The 14,923-nt window shown below is 42.9% G+C and overlaps 1 protein-coding gene across 3 annotated transcripts in view; it reads right to left on the bottom strand.

Annotated features, from left to right (window-relative positions):
• Positions 1-1,505: 1,505 nt before the first annotated feature.
• PDE8A (phosphodiesterase 8A) overlaps positions 1,506-14,923 on the bottom strand; it is a 187,578-nt gene continuing 174,160 nt past the window's right edge. For all 3 annotated transcript variants that reach the window (XM_053594560.1, XM_053594561.1, XM_053594562.1), the window contains 2 exons: positions 3,876-4,005; positions 1,506-2,825 (listed from right to left, as the gene is read on the bottom strand). In XM_053594560.1, coding sequence (XP_053450535.1) covers positions 2,719-2,825; positions 3,876-4,005 — 237 coding nt within the window. In that variant the 3' untranslated portion in view covers positions 1,506-2,718. The remainder of the gene's footprint in view (positions 2,826-3,875; positions 4,006-14,923) is intronic.

The raw sequence follows: 14,923 nt of genomic DNA, 5'->3' as shown, positions 1-14,923 counted from the left end.
TGCCATGGCATCATAGCTCACAAGCAACCTCAAACTATTGGGCTCCAGCGGTTCTGTTGCCTCAGCCTCCCAAATAGCTGGGGCTATAGGTACCAACCACAACGCCCAGATATATTTTTGTTGCAGTTGTCATTGTTGTTCAGCTGGCCTGGGCTGGGTTTGAACGTGCCAGCCTCCGTGTATGTGGCCAGTTCCCTAACCACTGAACTATGGGTGCTGCCTCTGGCACATTTTAAATGAGTCTCTTAATTGTCTTCCCACGTACTAATCCCTGTTTAGTTATGTCTGGTCTGTTAAACCTATACACTGAGATTTTATGTTTCAGTGACTATATTCTTCATGTTTAGAATGCTTATTAATATGGATCTCTTTCAAATCTACCCATTATTTAAGCTATCTTGGTTTGCCTTATAGTTGCTATTCAATCATTTCTCTCTTTTATTTTTTGTTGAGACAGGGTCTTGCTCTGTTGCGTGTCAAATGCAGTGGTGACATCATAACTCACTGCAACAGACTCCTTGGCTCAAGTAATCCTCCTGCCTCAGCCTCTCAAGTAGCTGGGACTACAGGTGCCTACCACACCAGCTAATTTTTTCTACAGGATCTTGCTCTTTCCCAGTCTGGTCTTAAACTCCTAGTCTCAAACAATCCTCCTGCCTCAGCCTACCAGAGTGCTTGGATTACAGGCATGAGCCACTGCACTCAGCCTCCTTTTATCTCTTGAAACATGTTAAGTATACTTATCTTAAAGTCTCTGTCAGATTATTTGATTATTACTAGCTCTTGGTGGTGCTCCGTATATCATATGCACTGCTGTCTCCCACTGGAGATGGTTGAATTCCTTGTGTAGTTCATTTTCTTTCCTTTGTTGGTACCTGGTGGAGGGGACAAAGCTTTCTTTCCAGCTCAGGATATAACTGTCATCTTAGGTCAAATACCTTCACAAAGGCAAAAGAAGCCTGCTCCTTAGACAAAGATCCCCTAACGGGCTTGCCCTGTTGGCCTTCCACAGTGTCCTGACATCTCTGAATGGGTATTGGATACCCAGACCCACCCTGAGAGCCCCTCTGCCAGCCCCCAGTGTGCCTGACATCCTGAATACCCATTCAGAGGTTCTAGGTGGTGAATTAAAAGTGAGTCTGGGTGGGAATTCAAGGCTGGTGGATTGCCTGAGCTTATGAGTTCAAGACCAGCCTCAGACAGAGCAATACCCTGTTTCTAAAAATAGCTGGATCTTGTGGCAGGCACCTGTAGTCCCAGCATTTTGGTAGGCTGAGGTAAAAGACTTGCTTGAGTCCAAGTTTGAGGTTGCTGTGAACTATGATGTCACGGCACTCTACCAAGGGTGACAAAGTGAGACTCTGTCTTAAATAAATAAATATAGTTTTGGGAATTTTTCAAAATATTCATATGGCCCCATGTGACCTTAGAAAAGTCATTTAACTACTAAGAGCAAAAGATTAAATATTATAAAACAAAACTGAAAAAAAGAGCAACACATGATGTCTTAAAAACAAATAGTTTAATTTCATTTTTACCTGGAAAAAAACTAATACAAGTTTAAAATAAAATGACAAACACTTTGATATGTCACTGAGTGTCATTCTTTATGGTATTATGCTTATTCAAAAATGTGAAGAAATAGAACCTTAATAAATTTAAGGAATCAAAGATGCTACTGTAGATGAAAACCAATTGGTTAAAAAATGTCAATTCATTAAATATTTCATTGTTGTTCTTTGTTTTTATAGGGAATATTTTATAGAAATAGTATAAATAAGGCAGAATTTTGAAAATTCAATTATAAAACGGCAAGGGAAAGCGTTAAATTCCAATTTTTTTTTTTTGCAAACCAAGAAAGGTGTAATTTTGCCCTAGGGAGTTGCTTGCAAAGCTCCATCAGGTGACTAGACTTCTCTCAGAACCTTGGGGTCTACAGGCTGGAGTCAGCCTTCTCCTTGTGCACTAAGGAATGAGACCTACCACCAGAACCTCTTCTTCCAATTAGCCTCAGTTAGAAGAATTTAACATACACAAGTATTTCTATAGTGCAGTAAAAAAGTGTGTCATTTATATTTGCATTATGAAAATAAGTCTGTATACCAAGTAATGCATGAATACGAGCCATGTAGATTTGGTCGAAGTTGGCTTTGGCTTTGAAGCATTTCTAAATTCATAGAAAATACTGAATGTCAGATAAAATAAATAAAACATTTTAACAATTGATCAACTTCAAAGTTTCTTTTCATTTTTTATTTGCTACTCAATTTTAAAAGAGAAGTCACTTTCAGTAGTGTTCCAAAGTGAGTGATTGCACCATCTATGATGTGAAAAAGTCGCTAAAGGTCCATTGCTGTCAGCTGTTCTCAAGTCTGAACATAACTGAGAAGTTGTTTATAATAAGATATTCTCTGCCACTGGCAGAAAATCCGTCAGTGCCCTTTGCAGGGCACTCCAGACCTTGTGTTTTCACCGAATGTTGATGAAAACCAGGGTCCTCATGTGCCTTTCTGAAGAGCTCAGGCCAAGTCCCACTTTGTGGCGGTGACCCTGGATGGTGACTGCAGAGGTTCCCTGACGTCCCTCATGTGCTTTCACAGGTGGTGCAGACTGGACGCAGCTCTGCCTAATACTAAAAGGACCAAGGAACCCCGGCTGCCCTCAGAAAATCCAGATGATCAGCAGGATGAAGTTTCAGGGCCCTGGCGGTGAGCCATGCTACTCGGGAGGTGGCCGGAGGCTCCGCAGCTTCCTCTCATCCAGTCCTTTCCAGTATTTAAAGTTGTTGTCAAGGTACTGCATTAAATCAGGCAGGTCTACAAAGGCTAGAGGAAAAGACAGGACTGCAATTTCCTCTCAGAGCCTGGGCTTATGGGCAGGCTTTCTACAGAGAACATTTTAAGGAAGAGGGACAGAGGGAGCTGGTGTTTGCATAATGCTAACCAGACCGTGCAAACACCCTGCAGTCTGAAAGAAGATGGTTTTCTCTGTGGACTACCTGTTCAGCTGGTAACTTCAGTAAATAAGACACAAGGGAACTGATTTGCTCAGTGAGCATTTAGCCAGCACCTCTGGGGCCAGGCACTGACAGGCTCTTCTGTTCCCCCACCCCCAACGTGGCTTCTCAGGTGTCCCACACTGTCTCCTTCCACCTGCTCTGCTAAAGAAATAGGTGGGGGAGGGGCCTGAACCCAGATGCTGTACTGCAGAGCTCATTCTGCCCCTAAAGTCGCAGCTCTCTAGGCTGCCTCAGCTCTTCTCCCCAGCCACACACCCCTGCTCTGCTTCCCTCAGGGTATCCTAGGCCCCGAAAAAGGGCTTATTTCCTTCTCCTGATTGCATCTGAATTTGAGTCTCAGGATCTGGACTTTTTCAGCCCTGGTGTTCCCTAGGGAGCCCAGGGGGATTAGTGGGATCCTCTTTTCTGAAAATCTTTTGTTTGACATGCTCCTTCTCCCATCTGGAGGTTAAAGCAGAGTGATACCCATCTCAGGAACACCAGCTGCCCATGGGTTTGGACGGCGTGAGGACCAGAAGGAGCTGGAGACAGTGGACGGCTAAGGTCCTGCACAGGAACACTGGGTCTGGAGTCAGTGCTATTGTCTTAAACCCTGGGCTCTCTACTGCTAGCGCTGGGGCTCCAAGTTCAACCCCCTCATCTATAAAGCTGGTGTAAAGATGCTGTCACCTACAAGGGTGGTTACTTAATGAGGAGAGACAGGCAGAACAGGCAGCCCTCAGGCCCTCAGCACCGGTTCACTTCTCTCTCATGCTTGAAGTCTACGCCTCCACTCACATCCAGAGTCCAGGGCACCACTTGCTATTTAACATGCAGTTCCCCAATGTTTAAAGGAAAACATGCTAAGATTTCTTACCATCCCAAGCATCAAACATGTCCGTGATGAAGTAGTCAATGAAAGAGAGCTGGGATTTGGGGATGCTGCAGGTATTTCTGTCAAAAACCGGCATCACCACAGGTAAGCCCTGCTGCTTCTCCTCATCAGTCTGAAAAGCAGGAAACACACGGTCACAGCCCTGGCTCCTGGCTCCACTCCATCTGGGAGCAGCCTCCACACAGTCTCTCAGGCAGCTGTGCTGGCCTGTGGGGCTCTCAGAATGGGGGCTGCTCCATGTCTGGGGCTTGAGGAAAACCCACCCCACCCACACACTGTTTTCAACATGTGTGTGAAATGCCTCCTTGTGGGAGCTCCTCAGGTAAGAGCCGGGAGAGCTATGTGCTTGGCCTCTGCTACCCTCCCCTCCTGAAGAAACAGGCAAAGTTTATATGCAGTTTACTTCAGTCAAGGTTGAGGAAACCTTGGGAAGTGTTCTGGGGAATAAAGAAGGGGCTCAAGATTTTAAAAGAAAAAAGGACAAATTAGGAGAAGGAATGATTATAAAAGTTATAGAAATGACTCTGATCAGTGACTGGACCTCAGGGCAGGAGAGGCCAGCACGCAGCACAGCAGGGCAGTTGATAGCTACTGGGTGACTCTCGGTCCAGAGCCCACACGGCAGGCAGGTTACTTTGGTTGTGGGCATATGAGACACGGCTGCTGTCATATCCCGTCAAATGTCAATGCCTCTCTGGGCCTGATAGGTGAAGGGTGCGGGAGTTCCTCAGGGAAAGTTTCTTTTCTTTCTCACTCCCATCACAGTCCAGCCATCCCTCCATTCAGGAAATGCCTGACACACCCCACAGCAGGGCCACACCCTGAAACCAGGTCCCTGCTCCTCCAGAAGAGCCGGGGCCGCCTCTCTTCTGTGTCTTGGTTATCGTATTTGAAAAGGCTGTGGACACCCTTGCGATCTGGGAGGTTAAAAACAAAGCAGAAGTTGAAGAGGTTTTTTTGTGTATTGTAGTCAAAACTCTTCCAGAATATCATCTGGATTGTAGAGAGGCTTACATAAACTGAAAATATAATTAAGATAAGACCTGGGGAAGACCAAGCCAAGTTTATCCTGAAAGACACCAAGTTGCCGCCTTTCTTTGAGGTTTCACTTTTGCCCCTGGGGCAGCGATGAGGTTGTGAGGTATGAGGCTGGACCCTGGAAGAGCAGTGCCCACAGGGTTGGAGGTGTGCAACTGGAGCACCCTGACATCCCTGCTGGAGTCAGGGAGTATGTGTGGGCAGCGAAGGGCAAGACGACAGGATCAGCACAGGATCAGTGTCCTGGGAGGGCTGGGGCTGTGTAACTCAGAATAAGATGTGGGACTTTCAGGTGGGACCTGAGCACATATGTGGGGCCAGGTGAGAAGACAGTGGCTGTTGTGGCTGGACTTTCTCCTCTGGGGCTGGCTGGATCCCCCTGGAGGGGCCCTCTGGCTCTGGCATGTGCCGCTGACCTCCGCAGCACTTTGGGAGAGTCTGATGTGCAGGTTACCCTGTGGCCAGGTGTGGTAAGGCCAGTGAGAGAAGGAGCAGCTTTATATAACAGGAGAAAAAACAGGGGCGTGCAGGACGTCAGGATGCCCAGCTGGCTGTAGGAGTTGGTTCTGTGGAAGAACCTGGGATGGAAGGACTCAGTTTGGCCTAGTGTTCTGTTGCCGGTCTGTGCACGAGGGCTAGTGAAAGTTCTTAGCAAGGAGCAGTGGCTGCAGTAAGGCTTGTATGGAGCAAGGCTCTGAGAGCTCTGTTGGCCATCTGGGGAGGGAGAAGTTCTATTCTGAGTTAAAGGACACACCCTGTGAATGGCTAGCTGGGACAAGGGCTTGGGTGTTTAGTAAGACCAAAAGAAAACCTACTCTCAGGGCTTGGATGCCTGCCCACCCCACCCTAACCCCTGGACATGTTCATGGGGCAGACTGGCAGCCCCCCTCCTTTGCCCATTCCTCTTCTAATTGCTATCTTTAAGCTGAGGCCTGGCAACTGCGTGTGGGGCTACAGAGACTCAGACTGCTTTGGCTGGAGCTGCTCCTGGGACCAGTGCCAGTTATAGCCTGTGCACAGTGGACCTGAGGCCCACGGCACTGGAAGAGTAAGGGCCCCAGTTAAAGGCAGGGTAGGCTAGCCCTGGCAGTGATAGTAACTCACCCCAGCTCTCCACCTGAGGACAGCAGGTAAACCTCCGAAGTCTTCCTAGGCTGGGAATGTACTGCACTGGGCTCAGAGGCACACTTGTGCTGGGACAGGTGCCTGTGTTCCCTGTTTTCAGGTGGACAGTGCTAGGCCACGGGGCTGGGCAGAAGCCTGCAAGAGCCCGGTGCCTCTGGGTGGTACAGAGGGTGGGATTCATGTGCTCTGATACTAGGCCAAGTAGGGAGTACTGACTTGGCCTCGGCCTTTGCTGGTGGGGAAGCTCCTGCTGTTGGCCACAGGCCAGCAGCCCATGCCCTGTGCAGTCTCAGACGAGCACAGGGTTAACCCATGACAGTCTGTGCCATGTGCACAGAGACAGCCTTAGTTCACAGCCCCTTGGCCTGCCCAGCACAAGAACAGTGGCAGGGGTGGCCACTGTGCTGAGCTCCCTTCCCTGGTCCTGATGGACGTGGAAGAAGCTCTCTCAGGGCAACCACAGTAGAGGCTCTTGTCAGCCTCATTGCTGCTTGCTGCTTTCAGGACCTGCCCTCCCTAGCCACATGGAAGCAGCTGGCAGGCTGAAGGTCAGGGAAGGCTCTCACGCTCAGACTTTTCTTTGGCCCAATGTGGAGCGTGGAGCTCCCAGGTCCCTGATTTTCTCATGGAGACTCTGCAATGAGTCAGCTGTGGTCTGGAACTCTTCTAGGTCACAGGGAGAGCTCCAGGCCTGCAGATGCTCCTTTCTGAGACCCAACCCACGAGGCAGGGTCATATGAAATTTCACATTTCACCATTGTGCCTCAGGACTGGCTGTATATATCCCGCAGAAAGTGAGATGTGTGGTACTCAAGCCCCACTCCCCACCAAGCCAAGCAGCCCCAGCAAGAAATCAGACCTGCCACCTTTCCTTATCTTTCAGCCCTGGCACTCTTGCTGTCCAAGCTATTTAAGAGAGAAATGGCTAGCCGGGCGTTGTGGCGGGCGCCTGTAGTCCCAGCTGCTTGGGAGGCTGAGGCAAGAGAATCGCGTAAGCCCAAGAGTTAGAGGTTGCTGTGAGCTGTGTGACACCATGGCACTCTACCCAAGGGCGGTACAGTGAGACTCTGTCTCTACAAAAAAAAAAAAAAAAAGAGAGAGAAATGGCTGTGGGGAGTGGACTTTCAAACCTAACCCCACTAAATACAAGAAGCAGTTGTGTGGTAATGACTTAAAAATTAAAGTTCAAATACTGGAGTCACATCAGTGAAATGGTGGATGAGGAAGCTCCAAGCTCTTGTTCCCCCACATAAATATCCAAACACAAGGGTAGATTGTAAGAGCTCTGGAAAACAGCCAAAGGTCTTGCAGATATGTCCAACCCCAGCCTGGGGGCCACATGTGGACTATGTGAGAACTTTTTTGCTTATCTGTGGTGGCACTTAACACACAAAAAAGGTCCATGGACCTTTTTTCTGCTCATCAGCTTTTGTTTGTGTATTTAAAGTGTGGCCCAAGACAACTCTTCTTCTTCCAATGTGGCATGAAGACGCCAAAAGGTGGGATGCCCCTGGCACTCTATAGCAATCCAGTGAATGTCCATTTCCAAAAAGCCACATTCAAAATGGTAGGAAATTTAATGTGTTTTCACTCAGTCTCACCCCACCACTTCTCCGACAAGGTGCAGTCTCCACGGCTCCCATGAACTGGAGTGAGCAGAACAGCCCTTTGCAGCATTCTGACGTGTCTGTGTGCTGCCTGAAGGACTGCTCTTTGTTTCACCTAACTCGGCTTCCCAGGTGGAAAAGCAATGACTTTGACCTGGGAAAGCTGCAGGGGAACAGCTGACATGTAGACACCTGGGGAAAAGCCGTTATGGGCACAGATACACAAAAGCTCATCTAAGAGCCTGAAGCAGAGCTGGGGCAGATGTTTTTGGAAATCAAGATGCCCAAATCCCAGCACTCTGGGAGGCCAAGGTGGGTGGATTGCCTGAGCTCAGGAGTTTGAGACCAGTCTGAGAAAGAGTGAGACCCCATCTCTACTAATAAAAGTAGAAATATTAGTGGGTGTCCCAGCTACTCAGGAGGCTGAGGCCAGAGGATCTCTTGAGCCTGGGAATTTAAGGTTGCTGTGAGCTATGACACCATGGCACTCTACCCAGCGTGACAGAGTGAGACTCTGTCTCAAAAAACAAAACAAGACAAAATAAAAGCAGCTGTGTATATAGGGCAATTAAGAAGGTCACATGCAGGCCTGGGCTAAGGTGTGCTCGGAAAAGACCCGAGAAGATAAGCTTAGGCTAACCTCAAGGCTCAGGGCCAGTCTGTAAAGACTCAGAGAGGCAGACATGTTTCAAATGTCCAATTTTCAACAAAAATAAAAAAGCATACGAAGAAACTGGAAAACATGGCCCATTCAAAGGAAGAAAATAAAATGATAGAAACTGTCCCGAAAGAAGCACAGACACTGGACTTCCTAGGCAAAGACTTTAAAACAATTGTCAAATATGCTCAAGGACCTAAAGAAAAACATGGACTACAAATTAAAGGAAATCAGGAAAATGAGAGATAAACACAATGAGAATAACATCAAAGAGACAGGAATTATATAAAAAGTAACCAAAGAGAAATTCTGAGGCTTGTCAACACAAAAATGTATTGAAAACTTCACTAAAGGGATTCAACTTTAGATACGAACAGACAGAAGAAAGCATTAGCAAACTTGAAGACAGGACATCTGAAATTATCAAGTCTAAGGAGAAGATCAAAAACTGTTATAAAAGACAAAGACATTATTTATTAATAAGAGTCAATTCATCAGGAAGATATAAAAATTGTAAGTATATATGACCCAAACGTCGGAGCTCAAAACATATGAAGAAAACATTGATAGAATTAAAGGGAGAAACAGACACTTCTACAATATTAGTTCGAGACTTTATAATTACACTTCAATAAAGAACAATCAGAAAAAGATCAATAAGGAAATGCAGTCCTTAAACAACACTATAAACCAATTCTATCTAAAGACACATATAGAACAGGACACACATCCACCAAATAGCAGAATATATATTTAGTCTCAAATGCAAATAGAGTATTCTTCAGGATAGAACATAATGGGCTACAAAACAAATACTTTATATAATTTTGACCTTTTATGATCACAATGGAATGAAACTAGAACTAAATAACAGAAAAGAAACTGGAAAATTAATGAGTATGTGGAAATTAAACAATGCAGTCTTATACAACCAATAGGTCAAAGAAGACATTACAAAGGAAATTTTAAAATACCTTAAGACAAATGAAAATGAAACTACACCATGTCAAAAGTTAGTGGATATAGCAAAAGCAGTGATACGAGGCAAATTTATAGATGTAAATTCTACATGAAGAATGTTTTCAAATCAATAACCTAACTACACACCTTAGGAAACTAGAAAAGACAGAACAAACTGAATCTAAAGCTACCAGAAGGAAGGAGATAAAAAAGACCAGATAAAAGAATAGAAAACAAATCGAGAAAATTAAAAAACCCAAAAGTTAATTCTTTGAAAAGATCAACAAAACTGACCACTCTTTAGTGAGATGGCACAAGAAAAAAAGGAGTAGCTGGGCACAGTGGCCCACACCTGTAACCCCAGCACTTGGGAGGCTGAGGCAGGTGGATTGCCTGAGCTCACAGGGTCGAGACCAGCTAGAGCCACAGCGAGACCTTGTCTCTAAAAGTAGATGGGTGTCGTGGCGGGTGCCTATAGTCCCAGATACTCGGGAATCTGAGGCAAGGGAATCACTTGAGCCCAAGAGTTTGAGGTTGCTGTGAGCTGTGATACCAGAGCACTCTACCAAGGGTGGTAAAGTGAGACTCTGGTTCAAAAAAAAAAAAAAAAAAGGAGCGAAGACTCAGATTACCAAACTTAGAATGAAAGTGGGGGACATTACTTCAGATTTTATAGAAATAAAAAGGATTATAAAGAGAGTACCATGAACAATTATATGTCTATATAATGGCTAACCTAGATGAAATGGGAAAATTCCTGGAAACATCAAACTACCAGGACTGTATCAGACTATGACCAGTAAGAAGATTGAGTCAGTAATCAAAGACTTTCTAGCAAAGTCCAGGACCAGATAGACAGCTTCACTGGCGAATTCTCTCAAATATTTAGAGAAGAATTAATGCCAACCCCTCTCAAATTCTTTAAAAAAAATGGAAGAGGAGGGAACACTTACTAACTCATTCTATGATGTCAGCATTATCCTAATAACACAGCCAAATAGAGACACCACAAGAACTGCAGACCAATATCTCCTGTGAATACTGCTGCAAAAATCTTCAATAAGATATCGGCAAACCAAATTCAGAGGCATATTAAAAGATTAATGACCATGTGGAATTTATTCCTGGAATGCAAGGATGGTTCCACATAAAGAAACCAATGTAATATATCACATTAAGAGAATGAAGGTAAACAACCCCTGGTCTAAAATGGTAAATTTTATGTAACATAAATTCTACCACAAAAAAAAAGAAAAAAAAAAAAACCCTGCTAAATTGTTTCCCAAACTGATTGTAGCATTTTTATACTTCTATTATTGATATATTATTCTAGTTGATCTAAATCTTCACCAATTTTTAGCCATTCTGCTGAATGTGTAGTACATTTCATTTTGGTTTTAATTTGAATTTCCCTGATGATGAATGATGTTTTGCATTTTTGTATGTGCTTACTGGCCTTTCATTACAGCTTCTTTTGTGAAATATCTCTGAAAATACATGACCATTTTTAAGTGGCTGGTTTGTCTTATTATTGAGATGTTCTTCATATGCTCTGGATGTAGTACTCTGTCAAATATGATCTGCAAATAGTTTTCTGTTATAGCTTGTTTACTCATTTTCTTAACTATTTGAATGAGTACTTTTTGAATTTTGAACAAGTCTTACCAAATTTTCATTTTATGCTTGTTGCTTTCTGTATTTAAGAAATCTTTGTCCACTTCCAAGTCTCTGAGCATATTTTGCTATGTTCTTCTATAAACGCTTCATGATACAGCTTTTATACTTAGGTCTACAGTCTTTGTGAACTGGTATTTATTTCCCTATGATATGAGCAAGGAGGAGCTGGGGTTCATTCATTTCTTTTTGCAGAGGGCCATCCAACTGTCTAACATCACCTGCTGAAACAATTTTGCATTCCCCATTGATTGCAGATGTGTGGTCTGTATCTGAGCTTTCTATTCTGCTCCACAGAGGTGCTTGTTATCTTTGTACCAGTACCACACTGTCTTAGCCAAATAGGCTATGTCTTCTAATTTTTTTTTGCTTTTCAAATTTGCTTATTAAAGGTGCTTCATACATTCATATACAATTTAGAATCAGTTTTTGATTGGGACTGCACTGAACTGACATATATGTATCATTCTGTGGGGAGTGAATGTTAACCTTTGAGTTTTCCAATATGTGAACATGGTTGCCACCCCCCCCCCCAACCAATTTATTCAGATGTTCTTTCATTTCTCAGCAATGTTTTGTGGTTTTCATTGTGAAGATTTGGTCATCTTTCATTAAATTTACTCCTAAGAAACTTTTTTTATTGCTATCATAAATAAGATTGTGTTTTTAGTTTCGTTTTCTGATTGTTGCTAGTATGTAAAATACAACTGACTTTTGAGCTTGTGTCCTATGACCTTGCTAAATAAAATCCATTTATTAATGCTAGTAATTGTTTTGTACATTCCTTATAATTTTCTATATAAAATCATGTCATCTCTCGGTGCCTGTAGCTCAGTGGGTAGGGCGCAGGCCACATACACTGAGGCTGGCAGGTTTGAACCCAGCCTGAGCCAGCTAAACAATGACAACTGCAACAAAAAAATAGCCGGGCATTGTGGCAGGCATCTGCAGTCCCAGTTACTTGGGAGGCTGAGGCAAGAGAGTCACTTAAGCCCAAGAGTTTGAGGTTGCTGTGAGCTGTGATGCCACAGCATTCTATCGAGGGTGACATAGTGAGACTCTGTCTCAAAAAAAAAAAAAAAAAAAAAAGTCATCTCTGCAAACAGAAATAAGCACATCTTTCTTTATACCTTTCTGTCACTTGCGTATCGCAACGATGAGGACTGTTGAATAGGAGTGGCAAAAATTCAGTTTCCAGTCTAAACGGGAAGGTACTCAGTACCTTAGCATAATGTTTTTGTAGATAACCCCTTTTAAGTTCCTTTCTAGTCTTAATTTGCTAAGAGTTTTTATGATAGATTGATGTTGAATTTTGTCTCATGCTTTTTCTTTATCTATATAAAGAATCTTATGGTTTTTCTCTTTTATTCAATTAGTATGATGAATTACAATATTTTTATTAAACCAACTCTGCATTCCCGGAAAAGCCACTACTTGGTGATGATGTAATATCTTCTTTATGTATTATTCAATCAATTCTCTCTGCATCTGTGTTTATGAAGACAACGGATCATACTGTCTTTGTCAGATTTAAATAACAAGCTAACAGTGTCTTCATCAAATGAGTTGGGAAGTGTTCCTACCTCCTCTATCTTCTGATAAAATCTGTAACAATGACATTATTTCTTCACTAAATGTTTGATAGAATTCCTCTGTTTTCTTTGTGAGCAATGTTTTACAACTGCAAACTCTTAGGCTCAAGTGATCCTCTTTCTTCAGCCTCCTGAATAGCTGGGACTACAGGTGCCTACCACCATGCCCAGCTATTTTTATTTTTAGTATATATGGAGTCAGACTGGTCTTGAACACCTGAGCTCAAATGATCCCTCCACCTTAGCATCCCAGATTTCTAGAATTACAGACGTGAGCCACTGTGCCCAGCCTGTGGTAATATTTTTGATAAAGAATTTCTTTAAGGTCAGGCATGGTAGCTCATGCCTGTAATCTTAGCCCGCTGGGAGGCTGAGCTGGGAAGACTGTTACGCTCAGGAGTTTGAGACCAGCGTGAACAAGACAGAGACCCTGTTCTCTACTAGCCAGGCATTGTGGCGGGCACCTATAGTCCAGCTACTTGGGAGGCTGAGGCAGGAGGATCACTTGAGCCCAGGAGTTTGAGGCTGCTGTGAGGTAGGCTGATGCACCATACTCTACTTAGGGTGACAGAGTAAGATTCTGTCTCAAGGAAAAAAAATTTTTCTTTAAAATGTTTATTCACGGGAGGCTGAGGCAAGAGAATTGCTTAAGCCCAGGAGTTGGAGGTTGCTGTGAGCTGTGTGAGGCCACGGCACTCTACCGAGGGCCATAAAATGAGACTCTGTCTCTACAAAAAAAAAGAAAAAAAATGTTTATTCAGGGTTATTATTTTAGTTAACTGTAGTTTTCAAAAAATTTGTTCATTTCATTAAGATATTCAAATTTGTGGAGGCGCCTGTGGCTCAGTGAGTAGGGCGCTGGCCCCATATGCCGAAGGTGGCGGGTTCGGACCCAGCCCAGGCCAAACTGCAACAGAAAAATAGCCGGGCGTTGTGGCGTGCGCCTGTAGTCCCAGCTGCTCGGGAGGCTGAGGCAAGAGAATCGCGTAAGCCCAAGAGTTAGAGGTTGCTGTGAGCCGTGTGACGCCACGGCACTCTACCCGAGGGCGGTACATGAGACTCTGTCTCTACAAAAAAAAAGAAAAATATATTCAAATTTGTTGGTATAAATAATTTTTTATTATCCTGTTACTGTTACGATCTGTGAAAACCCCTCTTTTACTCCTGGTGTTGGTCATTTGTCTCTGTCTTCTGATTAGTCTAGTGATATTTACCAATTTTGTTAATCTTGTCAAAGAATCGACTTTTGGCTTTAATTTTTTTTTTGCTGTTAGTGTTTTATATCCCCATTTTTTGCTTTTGCATTATTTCTTTTCTTCTACTTACTTTGAGTTTACTTTGCCTTTTTCTAGTTTCTTCAGGTAAAATCTACATCATTAATTTTAGGGCTTTCTTTTTCCCCCCAATAACAAACTAAAATTACAAATCTCCCTCTAAGCACTGTTGTAGTTGTAGCCCACTATTTTGATATATTTTTATTATTGTTTAATTATAATTTTCCTTATTACTTGACCAGTGGATTATTTAGAAGTTGTTCAACTTCTAAATGTTTGGTATTTTCGTAGTTATCTTATTGATTTCTGATTTAATTGCACTGAGGTTGGAGAACATTCTGTTTGATTTCAACCTTTTAAATTTACCAAAACTTTTTAGTAGCTTAGCATATGATTTATATTAGTGAAGGCATCATGTGCACGTAAAGACTGTATTTTCTGCACAGTGTTCTATAAATATTAACTAAAAGTAAGACACTGATAGTGTCACTAGGGTTCTCTGTGTCTTCTCTGACACTTTAATTTGGTTATTCTGTCAGCTGTTAAAAGGGGATTTTGCTTCATTTATTTTGAAGCTCTGATATTAGTGCACATACATTTATGATTATTATGTCTTCATACAGAACTCTTTTCTCACTATGAAGTACCCCACTTTGTTTCTGTTAGTAAATATCCTGTCGTGATGTAGATTGTCTGCAATTAATATGGCCTTTCCAAGTCTTTTTGCTTACAATTTGCATGATATCCAATTCTATCCATTTACTTTGAACCTATCTATTCTTTTTTTTTTTTAACCTATCTATTCTTTATATCTTAAATGCCTTTTGTAGATTGCATGTATTTTGGATATCTTTAAAAAAAAAACTATCCTCATGTAACGCTTTTTTAATTGGAGCATTTAGTCCACCACCGTTTAATCAAGGTATTATAGTTAAAGCTACAATCTTACTATTTGTGGTTTTGTCCCCTTATTTTTTGGTTCCTGTATTTCTCCTTTCTTGCCATCTTTGTATTATTTTATTTATTTATTTTTTTGAGACAGAGTCTCATTATGTTGCCCTTGGTAGAGTGCTGTGGTATCACAACTCATAGCAATCTCAAA

This window comes from Nycticebus coucang, chromosome 6 (genome assembly GCF_027406575.1).
Source record: "Nycticebus coucang isolate mNycCou1 chromosome 6, mNycCou1.pri, whole genome shotgun sequence".
NCBI classification, from domain to species: domain Eukaryota; kingdom Metazoa; phylum Chordata; class Mammalia; order Primates; family Lorisidae; genus Nycticebus; species Nycticebus coucang.
This window is presented reverse-complemented; position numbering and strand designations above follow the sequence as displayed.